Genomic DNA, 17739 nt, shown 5'->3' with positions numbered 1-17739 from the left:
TTTACCCATTCTAAAGTAATGGATTAATCCGTTTCCATGGAAACTTGTTACCTGTAATATAGAGTATGTGTGCTCTTATTTACAGTAGTAGCTAGTTTAGATTGTGAGGTATGACTATAAATTGGAATGATGTTATACTTGAGTTGCCTCTAAAATAATTAAATATACTTCAATTGCCTTTAAAATAATTAATCTAAAATAATTAAGCTACATAACACTGTCCTGCAGTACAAACAACAACAACAACAGAGCATTTCAAAATGGGAAAATTAAACATAAATAATCAACACTTACAATGTTATGTTAGGAATAAAACATTTGGTGGGGAGGAGCTGTTAGGAAAATAATCAACAGTGGGGTGGTGTGATAAAGCCGGAGTACTTGCCAACTTTTACAATTTTTTTTTTTAGATTAAAGAACATCATACTTTTATCCATTTCTAGTTACATTTTATGTTGTGGAACATCCATGAAAGAAGTTAGTTCCTGTGATCATGTTGTTATAGCAGCTATAAACAGTTGTTAATATAAACTTGTGATTCACAGCTGCATTACTGTCAGAGCTGCTGATATAGAAAATGAATCAACACCTTCTGACCAATCAGATAGAAGAATTCGACAACACTGTTGTATAAATGTTTTCCACAATTTGCAGCTATAAGCAGATACTGTAATGAAAACCATGACATTGGACTGTAAGTTAATCATTTTATTATTATTATTATTATTATTATTATTATTATTATTTATTAATCAACTGTAGTTCAGTAGATAATTTTATTAAATCTACACCCTAGGATGAAAAAGCAAACCTTTAAGCCCATTTATTAAATTGTATTTTTATTATTGTTTTAATTATTTCAGTGTCAGATGGAGCAAAATATATTCATGCACAAATATATTACAGTGTGAACAAATGCGAGCAGTAATTTCTCTAGCAGTGTTGTCAGATTAGACGTCATCACTTCAAACTGGCTATTTTTAAAAATCCTCTTGGACTGGTTAAGAGCTGTAATGTGTCAGAGTTACTTTTCAGGGTTGAAAGCATTGCATTGTTCACCGTCTCTGTCTGTTACATGGACACAAGATGGAGACAAACATTTCTTCCTATCCTCAGAAGTTCTGAAGGAGCTTTGAAATGTGGTAATGATTCCTAAGCTTGTTATATAGTATGTACTATTTTCCCATACCAAGTATGCAATTTTGAACAATTTCAACCTTCATTTCAAAATCTTCTCTTTGTCATCCTTCCCTCATCTACCTGCATGTCTACCTTCTCCATGTGTGAATTTGATTAATTAAATCTTTGTTTGTTTGTTTGTTTGTTTTAATAAAGGTGTAACCCGTGTTTCATTCTGCTGTAAATATTTAATTATAAAAATGACCTTAATTAGAAATCTGATGAGGATTAGGTGTAGTAGCTGCTTTGCTGTTTTGTATGGAGCTGGTTAGCTAAAGCCAAGTTGTGTTAAAGGCATTTTGGTTATGTTAAAAGCATATTTTCTGATTTAAACTAGACATACTGATCTGTTCACATAAAAAAAAAAGATTTTTTTTCGCTTAGAAGGCATAATATGTTAAAAATGACAGTGATTACTGAGAGGTTAAATATGTGCTCATGCTTGTGATATTGAATGCAAGGATTGCTGTTTATTATAGTTGATTTAATAAATGTTCTTGAACCTCAATGGATTAAATTTAATTAAATTAATTTAAATGATGGTTTAATTGTAGTATATACAGAGGCAGTCTGTATAGACTAATGTAGATGTAGACAAAACTGCTTGGCTCCTCCTCATGGTGTGATTTCATTCAACCAAAATTCATGAAAATTCCACTATAAAAAAGTCTGTCCATGCAGTTAACTCTGTCTGAAGTTTATATAAATATGAATGCTTTAACTGGTTTCACTGAACATTCAATATGCAGCCCTTTTCAGGTAGAAAATTCACATTTTTCTGCTTCCAAACCACCTGATTCAGCTCACGAAATGTCTGAAAATTACACTTTGAGGTGAGTAAATGTGAAAACTTGATACTGTGTGGTGGACCACCAACCTGAAAGACAAAACTGTGAAACTTAAATCTAGAAAAAGATTCTTTGGTTTGTGTCTCTTGGTGAACCCTACAACAGTGTATTTCCCCATCACAGAGGGTTCCAAGTATGCAGCTAAGAACCCTAACCCATCCACAGACCCTCTGAGGAACTCATTTCCTCAGGATTATCTTCTCAGAGTGTAGGTGCACATTTCCCCCAGCAGTCGGAGTAGAACATTGCTGCAGATGAGCTCTGAAAGGAGTTTTGCTGCCACCTAGTGGAGGAAGGATGCAGTGCATGCTGCACAAAGAAAGAGCTTTGAAGGAATTCCATGATAATTTTAGCAAAATTAAACTAGACAGATCATTAAAACTTTTCTCCATAAAAGTGCCACTTACTGACATGGTTTGGGAGGTGAGAGGAAACCAGAAAAACCCGGAGGAAAGTGGGGAGAACACGTGAAACTCCACACAGACTGTTAGGCAGCCCCTTTAATACTAACTGAAATAGCAGAATATGGTCAATAAAATATAATTCTTATTATTTTTTCACTTCTACTATTACAATCTACTATTGGTATTTTTTGGTTATGATAAGATATAATGAGTGTTGTATTATGAACCTTAAAGCAAAAAGAACAAAAGCTTACAAAGCTTTAAAAATAAGGATGTTTGGTGAAAAAAAAAACAAACAAAAAAAAAACTGTACACTTAAAAAAAAAAAAAACGTGTACACCCCCCCCCCCCATCTCTCTTTCTCATTTACAAAGTCAATGTTTTTTTCTTTCTTTTTTCTTTTCTTTTCTTTCTTTCTTTCTTTTTTTTTAAAAAAATATTTATTCTCATAGCAGAGCAGTTTGGTGGTGTGTTTCTTTTATTTTATTTTATTTTTTGCAATAAATATTAAGCAATATTGGCAAAAAAATGACTTACAAAACAAGAAAAAAAAAACAACTCTCAATTTCTAAAAATAGATGACAGCAGTAATAGTAGATAAAATACATATATAGTGACAATATGTGGAAAAATATATAAAATGTGTAAAAATAAATAAATAAAGTGGTTTTACGTTAGACTTTACACTGATATATAACATAAGTTTTTCCACACACTTTATATTATTGAATATTCATATGGAACTGAAAGGAGAGTTTTAAAGCAAAGTATGAAAGTGTTAGACTTTTTAAGCAGTACACTGGAAGATGGCAGTGTGCGTGACGTCACGCGAACTTGGGACAGTCTCTGCGCTCTCGTGCCAGAAACTCCGTCATTCAGCTCCGGCCGCAGGTCGCGCGCGGGTGCACGAGGCTCCTCCGCACAGAGCTGCGCGCGAGGATGTGGAGTAAACACAGTGGACTCTGCTGAATTGGGGATCATTAGCGTTGAGTTTTTTAAAGCACCAGCAGCACTTACACACAGGGAGGATACTACCCGAGCTGCACGCTGAAACAGGATTATGAGCTGATCTGAGCTACGGGTGCTGCTTTAAAAAAGAAAAAAAGTGCACTTAAAGGTAAAGTTCATATGTTTGAATCTGGTGTGTAGTGGACTAACATTTCACTGTTACTCTGCTACACACATTTTACTGCTAGAGTAAGAGAGTAATACTGAGAGAGGGTGTAAGTCACCTTTTCTAAACAATAACACACTCCAGTTGGCTACACTCTCAGAAATAAAGGTATGAAAGTGTACTCTTCCTTCAGTCTTGTACCTTTAGTGTGTATGTTTCACCTTTAAAAACAATTTCACCTGCATAATTAGACCTTAAACACCAGGGATTTACCTTCATTCTAAATTAAACAGTCACCAACCACATGCATCTTATCATAAAAAAAGATACACAGTAAAGGTACAAAAGATGAATCCTACCTTCATGCAACTCCAGCAACAAGGAAATGTGCAGTCTGCAGCCTTTATTTCTGAAAGTGTACACCTTTCCTGAGGTATTCGTTTTCTGCTTACAAGTTTCGGTTTGCCAGTTTGTCTTGTCACCTGGTTAAACAGTAACTGCTGTGAACTTCTGAAGTGCATCCGTGTGGAGTTTAGAAAGAGCTGACAGATATTTGGTTAGGGTAGGTTAGTTTGTTTAAATAAATCAACCAAAAAAACATTTAAACTGTCTCTAAACTCAGAAATAACGCTGCCAGACTGTACTCATCCTTGTCACTTAAAAGATACTTCAGTGGTCCTTAAGGTCCAATTATATTATTAAATTATTGTTAAAGGTGAAAGGTACTAACATTCTAAGTATACAAAACATGCTCCCTCTATGGTATCACCCAAGTAACACGGAAAGGTGAGGTTTGGTACCTTTGTTTCTGAGTGTAATAGGCTTTTTCATAGAAGCAGGACTTGTGTATTTTGTTTTTGTCAGTTATTATACTGATTATTTTTATTCTATAAGCTCTCAGACACAGGAAAGCTTCCTTTCTCTTATGAATATTTATTTAACAAGACTTGTTCAACCCTTAGCTCCAGGGAACTCCATTTAGTTAATAAGTGATCAGAGAAAGTAACAGGAAACTGCAGTTCACTGCTGGCAAATTAATCTTGTCTTGGTTTCGCTTCGGACTGCAATGTTTGCACAGTGACCTTGCTATGGATTTTAGCAACGAAGTCGATCTTTCCAACAACAACAACATGAGCAGCAACATCATCGCTCCTCTGTGGAAGAAGCGTGCCACGGACCAGGTCTCGAATGGCAACCTGAAGCCCAAACCAAGACCTTTGAGTTATCAGATTGACGGTGTCCTTATGACTGATTTCCCCGTGGAGGACAAGTGCTCTTTCACCCTCACACAACCTGCAGAGACGATCACCACTCCACAAGGAACCATGGTGATCAAACATGTTTTGAACAAACCTGCCCGTAAGACTCGTGTTGTAAGGAGCATTAGCATTGGGCATCTATCCAGTGCAAGCTTTTCTCTGGCTAGGTTCAGATCAGAGAATAATAATGACTCTGTGGACAGTAACCAGGTGCCTAAAACCAGCCTATCTACAAAAACTGCAAATGGCTTGAGCAAAAATGAGACCAAAAGAGATCATGATCCTCTAAAGCGCCTGTCCAACCCATTTACCCTCATCTCCCAGAGGGAGCAGATTGTTTTTGGGGACTCGTCCCCAATATCAGATAAGCAAACCCCACAGAAATCTAGCTCTCCCTCCTGGAATTCCCCTCAGCAGCTCTCTTCTCCAGTTGCTCTTCAAACTTCTTCATCTCACAGCTCCATGTCCAGCATGCCTTCCCTCTCTTCTTGTTCTTCCTCCTCCTCCTCCTCCGTTCCCAGCACACCATCCGAGCCCTTTACCCCTCAATCTCTGTCTCCATCCGAAGACAGCACAGTAACTCCAGTTTCACGCCGGTCCTCAAGCTCTTCCCAGGGGTCGGAAGTCAAGTCACCTCTTCCCAGCATGGTCCTCAGTACGCACAGCCCCGCTGCAATGAAGATGGGCACCCAGCAGCTCATTCCTCACAACCTGGCATCTGAAAAAAGACCAGGCAAAATCAGCCAATCTGGGGGACTGCTAGACCCTTCCAAACGTTCCCAGCGTGCCCGCAGCATGGTGGAGAGTGGCTCCTTCTTCTCCAGCAGTAAGGATGTTGAAGAGACGGAGGATGCGCCAGGGCTGTTCAGGAGGGGTCTAAGGTCCACGTCATACCGCCGGGCTGTGGTCAGTGGTGTAGATCTGGACGTCCCTTCTAACCTCTTAAAAGGGGTCGCAGAGCTGAAAGAAGGATCCAGGAGTCCACGACCCACCAAAAGCAAGGTGAGTGCAGCTTTATTGATATAAGGAACATCTAACATATGACCCTAACCTAGTGGTCAATACACTTTCAAATGATTATCAGTTCTAGCTTTCTGAAGGGATTCTACCTGAAACCTTTATGAAATGGAAACCTCTGTTGTAGGGTTCTGTGTAGAACTTTTAAATATTACCACAGTTGTACAGTTTTGAATAATATCCAAACTGCAATCTGCAGAAAGCTAGAAAGCTTCCAGTTCTAGCCTTCTGGAGTTTTCAAATTGGACAAACTTTTGTGGAAGTATTCTACAAAGAGCCTTTAAGGATTTCCCCAGGTGTAGGTACTACCTGTAAAAACTAGAAAGATAGAAGCTTTGGAGCCTTTTCTTGAATTGAAAAACCTCTGATGTAGGGCTCAACAATGAACTTTTTAGGATTTTTTCAGAGAGACAAATCAAAGCTAGAACATTGTGTATGGTTCTCTAGTCGAGAAAATCAGTACACTTTTAGAAAAATGGTTCAATCTAGAGGCTTTAAGGATTTTTCAGTAGTCCCTTAAAGTGAAATCCTACAACTGAAAGGGTTCCAAGTAGAATCCTTTCAGCAAACTACAAACCCGAACCACTGAGGAACCACTGAAGAGTGTACGCCAATGACAGTACAGACCTCAAATTCTTATTTTAACTCTGTATCCCATGATAAAACTATAAGGAATAGGTATCATGTGATGGATGTAAGTATGTATTCTAACATACTGACAAAGTGAAAGTAAATCTTTACAACAATATAACAAGTAATATGATCAGAAGTACATCTGTAACAGAACATTTTGTCATTAGGCTCAAATTCACATGACAGTTAGACAGTCCCTGCCTACCTGAAATATGAACCTGTGTATTGTTTGGTTAATTAGACTCAAAGTGCTGTTTCGCAGATCAGTGAGCACAGGGCTGATGGTAATTATGGCTCTGTTGATATTTTACTGGAGTGTTCCATGATAAGCTGAGACATGCATGTATTCTGTTTTATGGTTTATGGTCATTATACAGTTTGAATTATAAAAAGCCACGTGATTTCTCTGCACTGGCACCCAGGTGGTGGAATGATCGTCCCCTGACTGTCCTTCATGTCTTCACACACAGACTTCAGCCTAATCTTTTTAATCAACACTGACATACACTTAAAATTAATTATTTGTTTAACAGCACTAAAGGTCAATATGACCAAAAATGTATCCTGATACTGTAGAGCCATTTCTAAAGTACACAATGTGTATCATGATATAGATGTTATAAAATGTTATAAATCAATATCTCAGAAAAGTGCAGTGACATAATTTATTACGATAGTTATATTCCGTCATCATATTGCTCGGCTCTAATCAGCACGGCCTTGTGTCCCTCAGCCTGTTGAGATCTTTAGACTCTGTCTGATTTTCCTATCTACAAAGATAACAGAGCACTTGTATAACTCACGCTAGTAATCATGTCTGCCAAATACAAGTAACAGTAACAATAAATATGAGAGATTAAATGCAGAATGATCTGATGAAGCAGACACCATTTTCTGTTCCATTGCAGTGTTTAAGAATACTGAGCAGGTTCGCTACAGCAATGTGAGAACTGAAGGATGATGTTGTTTTTAGGAGCCTTAAGCACTCCACTGTCCTTAAAATTAGCTCGGCCAAACACTTCCATGCAAGGCACAGAGGCTGTATAAAGGGTCATAGAGGTCAAAGAGCTGAACGTTTGCGAGCAAGTAGAAATGGCCCGTGTCCGCTAATGTCCATCTTTCAGAATTTGACAGGCCAGTGTGAACAGAAGAGCTAGAAGCAGAGCAGACTCATGTGTTTCAAGTCATTCAACTCAAGACACAGGTCATATGATCGATGTTAGCTTTTAATGTTTAAATTGATCTTATTGAAGGTGTTTACTGTAATCCTAAATGCTGTTAATGAAAATGTCTGAAAAGCTAGTGCTACATGCTAAAATCTTTTCCTCTTTGGTTTTCATTTTGCCACTCATACACACCCCTAAATGAATGGAGAACAGTTAGCATAAACTCGCATCTGTAATGCTAACTGACCATTATTAGCAACAATCAATTATTACCTTTTTGGTTTCTATTAATCTTTTTTATAATATTTCTGCCTGTCTAGCAGAATTCACTCTGAAGGATTACTGAAGACACATATGCTAGCATTGCTAATAATTAATTAAACTGATATGAGCTGTTTGGCATTGTTGAAATGAGCTCATGCTAACTATTGTCCATTACTGAGTGAGAGTTTCTTTGCCGTTAGACCTCGAACACTGTTAATTAACAGACTAGACCAATGGCTACTTGCTAACTGGTGTTTTCTGCAGAGTGGAGAGAAGAAGAAGAAGAAACTACAGACCCAGAGGACATTTGACAGTGAAGGTAAGACCTGCTACACAAACGTAAACACAACCTTAGCTGGCTTTGCCCTCAGCATTATGAGCACACTCTGTTACGATGGTGTGAACATTTACAGTTTAGCTGTAGCATTTACTGTTTTTGGCACGTTACTACAGCGAAACCGGAGACACCTGAAATCTGTGCTGAAAAAACTAAGCAGGGGTTACACCAAACACAAATAAATTCAGTAGCAGAAAAGCTAAGGACACATTGATTTATGGGTGTGGTTACTTTCAGTTTGTGTTGATGTTATCTAGGTGTACTTTGACCTGTGAATTTGCCAACCTTGATCAAACTAGAGGTGGTCTTATTAGTATGTTAACAAAGAAAAATGGACATACGACTAATTATTAATTAGTGATCACACCAAACTTTTGCCTCGCTGATTTTTTTTTTTTACAGTTGCTTGGTGCACATCTAACATACCGCATCCAATATACTGTCTAAAGTAAGCTTTTACAATTGTGTGATATATTTTACTTAGATTTTACAGACAGTTTATGTTATAAATCCAAACTATAAATTTTCAAGCAGTTCAACGAGTACATGTTTAATCATTTATGCTGTTAGCATCGGGTGGATCCAAGGTTCTTCTTAGTAATTGGCATCTTTGCCAATAGTCTAAAAGCTCCCAACACAATATCAGCAATCTTGTCCTTTGTTTTCTAAAGCTGCCATGATGTTGACAATTGCTTAAAATTGAAACTGAAAAGATCAGGTTTCATGTGCTTAGATTTCAAGGAAATGATAAGAACGTCGTGTATGTGTTTGTGTTTTCGTTGTCGTCTCACAGTTGTTGTCTCAGAGTTGTTGTCTCAAATGTCAAGGTTATGATTTTTGTCTTGAAAGACTTTCAGTCATTTAAAGCCATGCTACCAGTTTATTAAGAACACCTACCTTGTAGCTACATTCACTGGCCTTGTTTTAGGTATTAGATATGTAATTCTGTATGTATGTATTTATCCTCTAACCCATTCATCAATGGAAACAGATCAGCACTGCAGCATCTGAAAAAAAACAACAAAAAAAAACCTGTTGTTATGCTAACTGAATTCTGGCAGACAGCCAAAAAAGTTTAAAAAGAACCAAATAATTGCCAAACTGTTTTTTTTTCTGCTAAGAACATACTTTGTGATTAAGAAATCATAAATATATTTCACCAAATTTACATGGAAATGTTTAATTTAAATGTTAAATTCTACTTTAAAATAATAATAATAATAATTTTGTGTGAAGAGCCAGTTTAACAAATGCAGCCAAAAACAGTCAGTCTGCATAAATATTACTAAAACCGTGTGATTTTCCTCCGAGAGTGAACGTCACGCTTTGATCAAGTTGTTTTATAGCCATGTGTCATAGTGAAATACACATAAACCTAATCAATTCAGATTGTAATCATATAATAGCTGTTAAAATGTCCACAATGTTCACATCATCATCAAAACAGAGAAGAGCTCTCACACACTCTGTACAGATAACAGCAGAAAAAGATTTTTAGATGTTTTTTACCCAGTAATAAACATTAATAACAAGAAACATGGTCAACAGAACAGAAGAGAGTGAATGACTCATGAAGTAAATTCGCCAGTAATGTCGTTTTTCCATAGGTAGATTAGATTATAAATGTAGAGGTAGGTATGGCGTCTTTTAGTGTTAGTTTAGTTTCACTTTTGGAGCATTTTAAAATGCTAGAACTTTGCTTATGAAGATACATGCCAAAGAGAAACATATTTCAGTTCAGTAAACTATAGTAGAATATGTCAAAATGTCACCATGTGAAGGGTTTTCCCAGGACACCTCTTATTTTTCGGCGCAGTAGTGACGTTGAGATGCGTGTGTATGTGTGTGTGTGCACGTGTGCATGTGCGTGTGTGTGAGTGCTGTTGGTGTGAGGGTACAGCAGTGTTATGGGGGGTGGGTTTAACAGTGTGTACATTTACTGCCACTTTATTAGACCTTGTAGCTCATCACACACTGTAAGTGTAGAGTTAGGACTGGGTTGATAATCCAGGGTTTGTTAGTAATGTCACAATGTCCTCACACTTTCACACACCACTTCAGCTTTTTCAGTATCTTCATTACTGAAATCTGTTTCTTTTTATCTTTTTTCTTCTTTTTTTTTTTTGTTCCTGCAATCAACACTTTTCCCACAAACAGCCACTTCACACCGCTGGCATCCTTTCCATGACAAACATTGTCAGTGTTGTTAGCCGCTTTGTTTCCTTTACCCTAACCAATGAGGTGCAATTTTCCAAACCACCTTACCACATCCTATAGCTCATTATTGTTGTTATTATTATCTACGCTGTGTTCATTATTCTCTACCCTGCATCAGTGTCAGTTTCTGACCAGAGAAGGATGTTTTTTGGTTTGTGCACTGTTTCTCAACCTATCATCACGGCTGTACATGATACACTCACATTAGCGCAACGCACGCAGTACCGTGCAGATAACGGACCAGATGTTTTGACATATTGTCCTGCCTATTGAGACGTCCCACCAAGTGTTTTGTTTTATCAAGACTTCGAAATGCACGCTACAGTAGAACAGCAGCATTCAAATAATATGTAGTGAGTTGTGAATGGAGTGGACGCTGGGTGAAAAAAATTCCAATCTGGCAACCCAGGGTACATTCACTAATAGATAATAACAATGGATCAGCTTGACCAAGTGGTTTGAGATGTTACAATCAGTCATGTACATCTGTGTGTGTGTGTTTATTTTCTACAGAAGATGAGGTTCTGTATCAGAATTACCAGGAGAAGGCACTGCACAATGACTCGGATGAGGATGCTGAGTCTAGAGAGCCCAAAGCAGACGAGCACATCGTGGTGCAGTACAAACCCATCCGGACGTCCTGGAGTCAGCTCAGTGTGGTGAGACACAACAAACATACATTTTAACACATAACTATGAATATGAAGCACACATGCACACTTTAACACAACATCCCAGAAACCCAGAAACCAGGTTTAGAGTATCGTTAAGCGATATGGTAAAAATATCATGCCATGTTGTCGCCTCACAGCTCCAGGGCTCGATCCTGTGCTCGGGTTTCTGTCTGTCTGGAGTTTCACATGTGCCCCCTGTGTCCATTTGGGTTTCCTGTGGGTTATCCGATTTCCTCTGGGATAGTCTCAGAATTCCCTGCAACTCTAGGATAAAGCAGTGCATCACTTTGAAAAACCGCTAAAAATCTGTGCTTTAGACACCATTTGTAATGAACATCTATGAAAATAACATATTTTCACATTAGCTGCTTGTCACTTTCAGTACAGTGGAGTTGGAGATGCTTGTAACACTCTTGAATAAGCATGCCGTGATTTAATTTTACTGTAATATCCATATATCATCACACCCATACACACTCACACCTACACCCACACACACCTTATCACAAAACCACAGAAGCCAGCTAAACACACAACACCTCATACCACAAGCCTGTCATCGAGCAACATAAACACACCAACCAGCTCACCACCCAAAGACATCTTGTAGGCCATTTTTGTCAGTTTTTTTTTGTTTGTCTAGCTCTAAACACACACACACACACAGATAAATGTGTTTTTATAATTCAGCACAAACTTATACACGTGCAGGAAGAAACGTAGTGGTGGAGTTGAGGAATGCTGAGACTATAAGGAATGTGGTTCAGTCAGGTCACACGGGAGTCCCAATCATAACCGCCCTGAGAGAGAGAGAGAGAGAGAGAGAGAGACATGGAGAGAGAGAGAGAGATATGGAGAGAGACAGACAGATAGAGAGAAAAACAGGGAGACAGAAATGTTAATACATAATGGATCTCTGTGAAAGAGTGAGACAGATAGAGACATGGAGACAGAGAGGGAGACAAATATATGAATGTTTTAATGGATCTTTGACACAGAGCGTGAGACAGAGATATTAATACATTTTCATTGATCTCTGAGAATATTTATCGAACACAAATTATCAAAGTGATTATTTTTTATTATTTAAACTAAGCTTTAATGAAAGGCTAAAACGAGATTAGTCTTAATTCTTTGCTAATACAAATGGGATAAATATTATTTTAGAGAAGCAGAGAAAGTCATAATGAGAGGCAGAAAAGGGGGAAGAAAAAGAAGGAGAGAAAGAAAGGCAGAGAGCTACTACATCCTCGGGGAAATGGCTCGAGTCAGGGAACGGCTCTGGCTCTTTGCTCGAATTCCGACAGATTCTTCTCCGTGGAAAAAATGCAGAAAATGTGGAAGGCTGGAGCTGTTGTGAAGACTCCTGTTTGAGGAATTATGTAATCAGGTTTAAGTCTGGAATGGCGTTTTCCACCTTGCCGTTTCGTTCTGGGCCACCTTAGGCCGGAATGTTCTGGAAACATCCCAGTAACACACAGAGACGGACTGAGAGAAGTTATCAGTGAATTGTGTGTGTGTGTGTGTGTGTGTGTGTGTGTGTGTGTGTGGAAGGAAAAGAGTGAAAACATGTGGAGGGATATGAAAGGAAACAGATGAGTGAAATGGTGTGGACTCTGACATGGTGTAGAGATGGAACACAAGCAGGAAAGATAGGAGGAGAGGAGTAAATGTTGGCTTTGTGTGTGTGTCATTGGGAGAGAGGTGTGTGTGTGTGTGTGTGTGTGTAAAGAGTGTTTTGGCAGGGCACTGGTTCAGGCTTTTGTCTGCTCAGGAAGCTGAGTTCTGAACACAGCACAGGTGTGTTTACTTGACCACACACACACCACAAGTTGGGAAAATAGGTGAACTGTTTGATTTGCATGGGCATGAAGTCTATCCTGCTGAGAAATGTTGTCATTCGTGAACGTGTGTGCTGATAAAGTTTGGCAGTGGAGTGTGGAGATCATGGAGATCTGATCTGAGGTGGATAATGTAAGGTTTCAGCTAAAGGATAAAATGTTTTGCTCGGAGTAGTGGGAAAATCCTCGGCTTTCACCCCGTGTCATGTCTCCAGATTTTATTACACCAGGTTTTCTCTCTAGTATCCCAAATCTGTAATTGTTGATTCCTTGATTCTAATCCTTTATCCCGTAACCCAGAAATCAATCAAAGTCCACTAAAGGAAATACCAGTTCTTCAAATGCACTCAGAGGAATCAAGGATCGAGAAGCTTCTAAAGATAATGCTTCCTACCTTTAATTTGGCACAAATGCTCCAAATTCCAATCAATATATAAATCATAATTTTATTAGCTAACCCATGGTAAAAACTCCAGTGTAAAAACTCCAGTGTGCGGCCCAGTCGCATGTTTCGTTGCCCAGCAACCTAATGGACTAACGTAATTTCTAATGTAAATTCACAAAGTTTACACGCTTGAGAAAAAGTTAGCAAGTTGTTGGCCAACGTTTCAGCTATGAGATGTGTTACTTATAGCAGGAGAGTTATAGGACAGGTGTTTTAATGTTTTAATTAAGAGTAATTCAGTGTGTAGTTGTTGTGTATACTATAGGATGATGTGTTATAGAGTTAATACAGCTGGCCGACATGCCGTCAGTAGTTAAATTCATCTCTTAATTGCTTTAAAGTGGAGCTTCAGTGAGCGAGGACGTCTCGGTTGACCTTGTTTCCTTTCCAGCCAGGATGCTAGGAAACGAAACTGGGAGGCACAACTAACGAAATCAGAAGTTCGCCTTCATTTAACCTGCATGACGTCACAGATTTTGTATGTCACGCTCCTTCCCAGATAGCCCTGGGGATGTAACCTCATCTTTGCTCCTGATTCTTAGTTTCAGTCGCTCCTGCGTGTCTCAGAAGTGTCTGGTTTCCTGTGGTGAGGGGAGAAAATATAATTTCGTTCAAGGAGGATGCTTCCTGATGTCATCATCTGATTTCGTGTGCTTTGCCTCCTGGCGCTTGCTGTGCTCAGGTAGAGTTCAAATGAAAGTTCAGATACTGAGGACGTGTTGCCTAGAAACGTTTAGTGAAGAGCTTGTGCTGCCAACCCTCTCTCTTCCTCTCTCTTCCTCTCTGACCTGTTTTTCATCATCTCTTCTGTTCCTCCTGCATGTTTGCTGAAGGTTCTTGAGGTAGCACCATGAGGATATGATCCACAGTGAGCTTATGAGGCCAAGAGGTAAAGATAGGTAGGTAGATAGATAGATAGAGAGAGAGAGAGAGAGAGAGAGACAGACAGAGAGAGAGTGTGTATTCTCTTGGCTAGCACCAAAACCAACCAGCTGTCTAAATTCAACAGGAGACAATTATTTACACCCAGTTCCACCTTTATCTCGCAATTATCTGGCTCAGGTTAGGATCAGATTTCACCTTTATGTTATGTCTTGCTTTTTACGTCGTTTGACCTGCATTCTCCCTTGCTTTAGTCTTCATCCTTACTTTTATTACTACTTTTTTGTTACCTCATTTTCATTTGCCAATTCCCAGCCACCAGCCAGCTCTCTATCAAACTAAACGCATCTTTTCAAACTGCTGCTCATGCTGTGTCACAGGGCGGCATATCACACGCGGAGAATAATGTCTATCTGCCCTCTTCCACATACATAAGCTCACAGACGCCCGCGATTGATTAGTGTTGCTCTCTTTGACCCGGGAGAAACATTCACGAGACACTTTTATTACTTTTAACACCTCAGAGAATGGAAATTCATGTGGCTTAATGTAAGTGAGTGCAGTTTAGTGCACAGTCAGAGGAAGGGCTCGGTTTGGTTTGTTCAGTGCAAAACCTGTGAAATTGTGATTAAAAACTGGGATCTTGAAGGGATCTGGGATCTTGTTAGAAGGTCATGAGGTCGAAAGGACTAGATGTCCCAGAAAGCATAATTGACCCTGTTTTGTTTTTTTTTGATGGAAAGGACAAATATGTTTCAATCTTTTAATTAGTGTGAGGCAATCCAATAGAGACATAGCATGTGATCATAACTCAATACATCATGATACAAAAATATCACAGCTGCATTGTGTTCATTGTATTATTGTATTGTGTTATTTCCTGTAATGCAGCTGCATTGTTTGCATACCAAACATCACAGTGAACTTCATCATGTCACACACACGTCTTCAGATATGCCCATGTTTACAGTGTTATACCTCCGAGTTCATGAAGATCAAGAAAATTGTTCCATCAGAGGTTAAAAATGAATAATATTCAGTCATTATTTTACACTATTCTTACAAACTTAAAAACAAAAATGTGAAATTGATTTGTGGACCGTGTATTGAATCCGATTAAAACATCAGCTTTGTATATAAGAGTTGAGTAGTTAGTGCTCTCCTCCAAGCGTGTTTCACTTTCTTATGGATTTCAGAGCAAGCATGTAAAAAAAATAATCTACTGTATGTTGGTCAAAGCCATTAATGGATAAAAGTGGAACAAATTTAATTTTATAAATTTGAATTTTAGATGGATTTGATATTGATATTCATTATTTTATGGAGTTATTTTAGGAAATTATTTTATGGAGTTAATTTGCTCATCGCAAACAGCAGCTTCTCATGCAAGTCGGAGTTTGGCTTTCAAGCCGACGTAGTGCATAGTCAGTTTTTGAAAAGCCTCTGCCAAAGAGCAAAGTATAACTAAAACAAAATGGGCCTCACTGACTTGGATGACAGACTGTTCTCTGTTGTTGAGGATGTTAGGTTAATAGAGGCTAATAGAGGCAGTATAGATAGTAGTTTTATGTATTTTTCCATATTGAGCCTTTAGATGCTATTTTTAGACCAGCTCCAAGCTACAGACATTTCAGCCTTTTCAGAAGTCTCCATTTCTCTCAGTTTCTGGCTTCAGGTTTCAGAGAGTCCTGAAGTTCAGTTTTGTATGGGAATTTTTATTTCAGTGTGTCACTAGTATCAGATATTTGGTATCGTATTGCAAATGAAAAAATAATAACCAGTTATATCATTAGGAATGTTATTTTTTTTCCTGTCTGCAGTTCAGACACAATTTTGACACACTGTTCCGATTTAAAACTATATGACTATAGGTTTCATTCGGTAGGATTGAAGGGTTCAGGCTTTGGACAGAATGTTCTGGGGCTGTGTTTGGGTCGTGTGCAGATTATCCGGCTCCGTTAAGGCTCTATCCTCGGGCGTGGCGCGGTCATTCGAGTCCCACTCCTGATTTCCTGTGCAGTGTTAGATAGAATCTGAGCCGTGGTTTTGGGCGCTCCTGATTTGGGAAGTTTTTGTTGGGCACAAAGCAGCAGCAGGAGCTTTTGATTCAGCCGGCTCTCATAGCGCTGTGGCTTTACAGCCTTGTTTTTCTGCCCTGGTTATGAATGAACAGAATGCGGCTCAGGTGCCTGCAGTTTCTCTGGAGGAAACTTGATCAGGGAAATGGTTTTATTTCAATCTGTTCACACACACATAATCATTATAGGTTATTTGAGTGGCATCGCACATTAATGCTGTACAAACATAAGCTCTTGTATAAATACTTAGCGTTAATTATAACAACATCCTAGCTCCATCAACTTCCAAACAGAAAGCTGGTGTGAGGCAAATGGGTGTTATTTATTTATTAAAAAAAAAACCCTCGGACACATAATTCAGTAAAACCCCATTCCAGTGAGCGTGCTCAGACCAGGTGTGTGAAGGGCGTCTTTGTTACAGCTAGCTGATATCTGATTCTAGCGTTTTCTGTTAGTTTTTAGTTTCCTCCTGAGCTATATTGTTTACTCCTTTTAAGAGATTTTCTGTCCTTCCCTCCTCCTCTTCACCTCTCTCACTGGGAGCTGCACATCTCTGTAATTGTTTTTTAGCAAAATATCTGTAATATCTCTAAATATAATTAAATTGCCTGTCCTGATTTAGCAAAACTAGTGACACTAGCCAGCACAGCACTGCACTAATGTACTGCAGCAGCTATGTAGCTAGCTATTTGTACCATATTGCTATTGAATTCTCGAACCTGATTGGTCGAAGGGTGTTGATTCATTTCTATAACAGCAGTAGTTTGGCTCCAAGGCAAAGCGCAAGAATGTGTAATTCTTTAATTACGAATAATTGTAGTCACCGGCAAATTGATATAGTATAAGAGGAATCCAACACTTCAGGCATACTGTTATAGGAAAAGAATCAACGTTGGGTTGGTAACAGAAACTCTGACGCCTCACTTGCCTCCATCTTTGATTTTTTCTCCCCATAACAGCACACCCCAAGTGTTTCTTTCTTACTTAGTAGCTAGCCAAGTTTATCAAGCTAAGGTTAGGCAATGTATAATATAATGTAATTAAAGCCAAGCACTAGCAAGCCTACAAGGGCTAACAATCATATTGTGTAAGAGTAGCTAACACGCTGGCTTATGTTTGGCTAATCATGAACTTAAGCCATGTGCTAATAAGCTAGCTAACAGTTGATTATGTATACTATGTATACAATAATTAGCCAGATTTGCTCGCAGAATTAGGTTAACTATTATGCTGTGTAAACTAGTAGGCAAGGTTACTACAAGCTGGCAAATATTTGTCTAACTGTTATATCATGTAATTACAACCAAGTGCTAACAAGCTAGCTAAAATTAGACATCTGAATGTTTTGAAGTCAAATCTAATCTTGCGCTAATCAGAGTTC

General features: G+C 38.6%; 1 protein-coding gene across 2 annotated transcripts in view; it reads left to right on the top strand.

Annotated features, from left to right (window-relative positions):
- The first annotated feature begins 3106 nt into the window (after positions 1-3106).
- The window catches only part of LOC113534715 (rho guanine nucleotide exchange factor 26), a 57610-nt gene continuing 42977 nt past the window's right edge, over positions 3107-17739 (top strand). The window contains exons 1-4 of one of the 2 annotated variants that reach the window (XM_034305132.2): positions 3107-3548; positions 4624-5806; positions 8149-8203; positions 10952-11097. In XM_034305132.2, coding sequence (XP_034161023.2) covers positions 4634-5806; positions 8149-8203; positions 10952-11097 — 1374 coding nt within the window. In that variant the 5' untranslated portion in view covers positions 3107-3548; positions 4624-4633. Of the gene's footprint in view, positions 3549-4507; positions 5807-8148; positions 8204-10951; positions 11098-17739 lie in introns of both variants that reach the window. The other variant, XM_053234772.1, reaches the window with a different exon arrangement.

Source organism: Pangasianodon hypophthalmus, chromosome 6, assembly GCF_027358585.1.
Source record: "Pangasianodon hypophthalmus isolate fPanHyp1 chromosome 6, fPanHyp1.pri, whole genome shotgun sequence".
NCBI classification, from domain to species: Eukaryota; Metazoa; Chordata; class Actinopteri; order Siluriformes; family Pangasiidae; genus Pangasianodon; species Pangasianodon hypophthalmus.
Note: the sequence above shows the minus strand (reverse complement) of the source record. Positions and strands in the feature narration are given on the sequence as shown.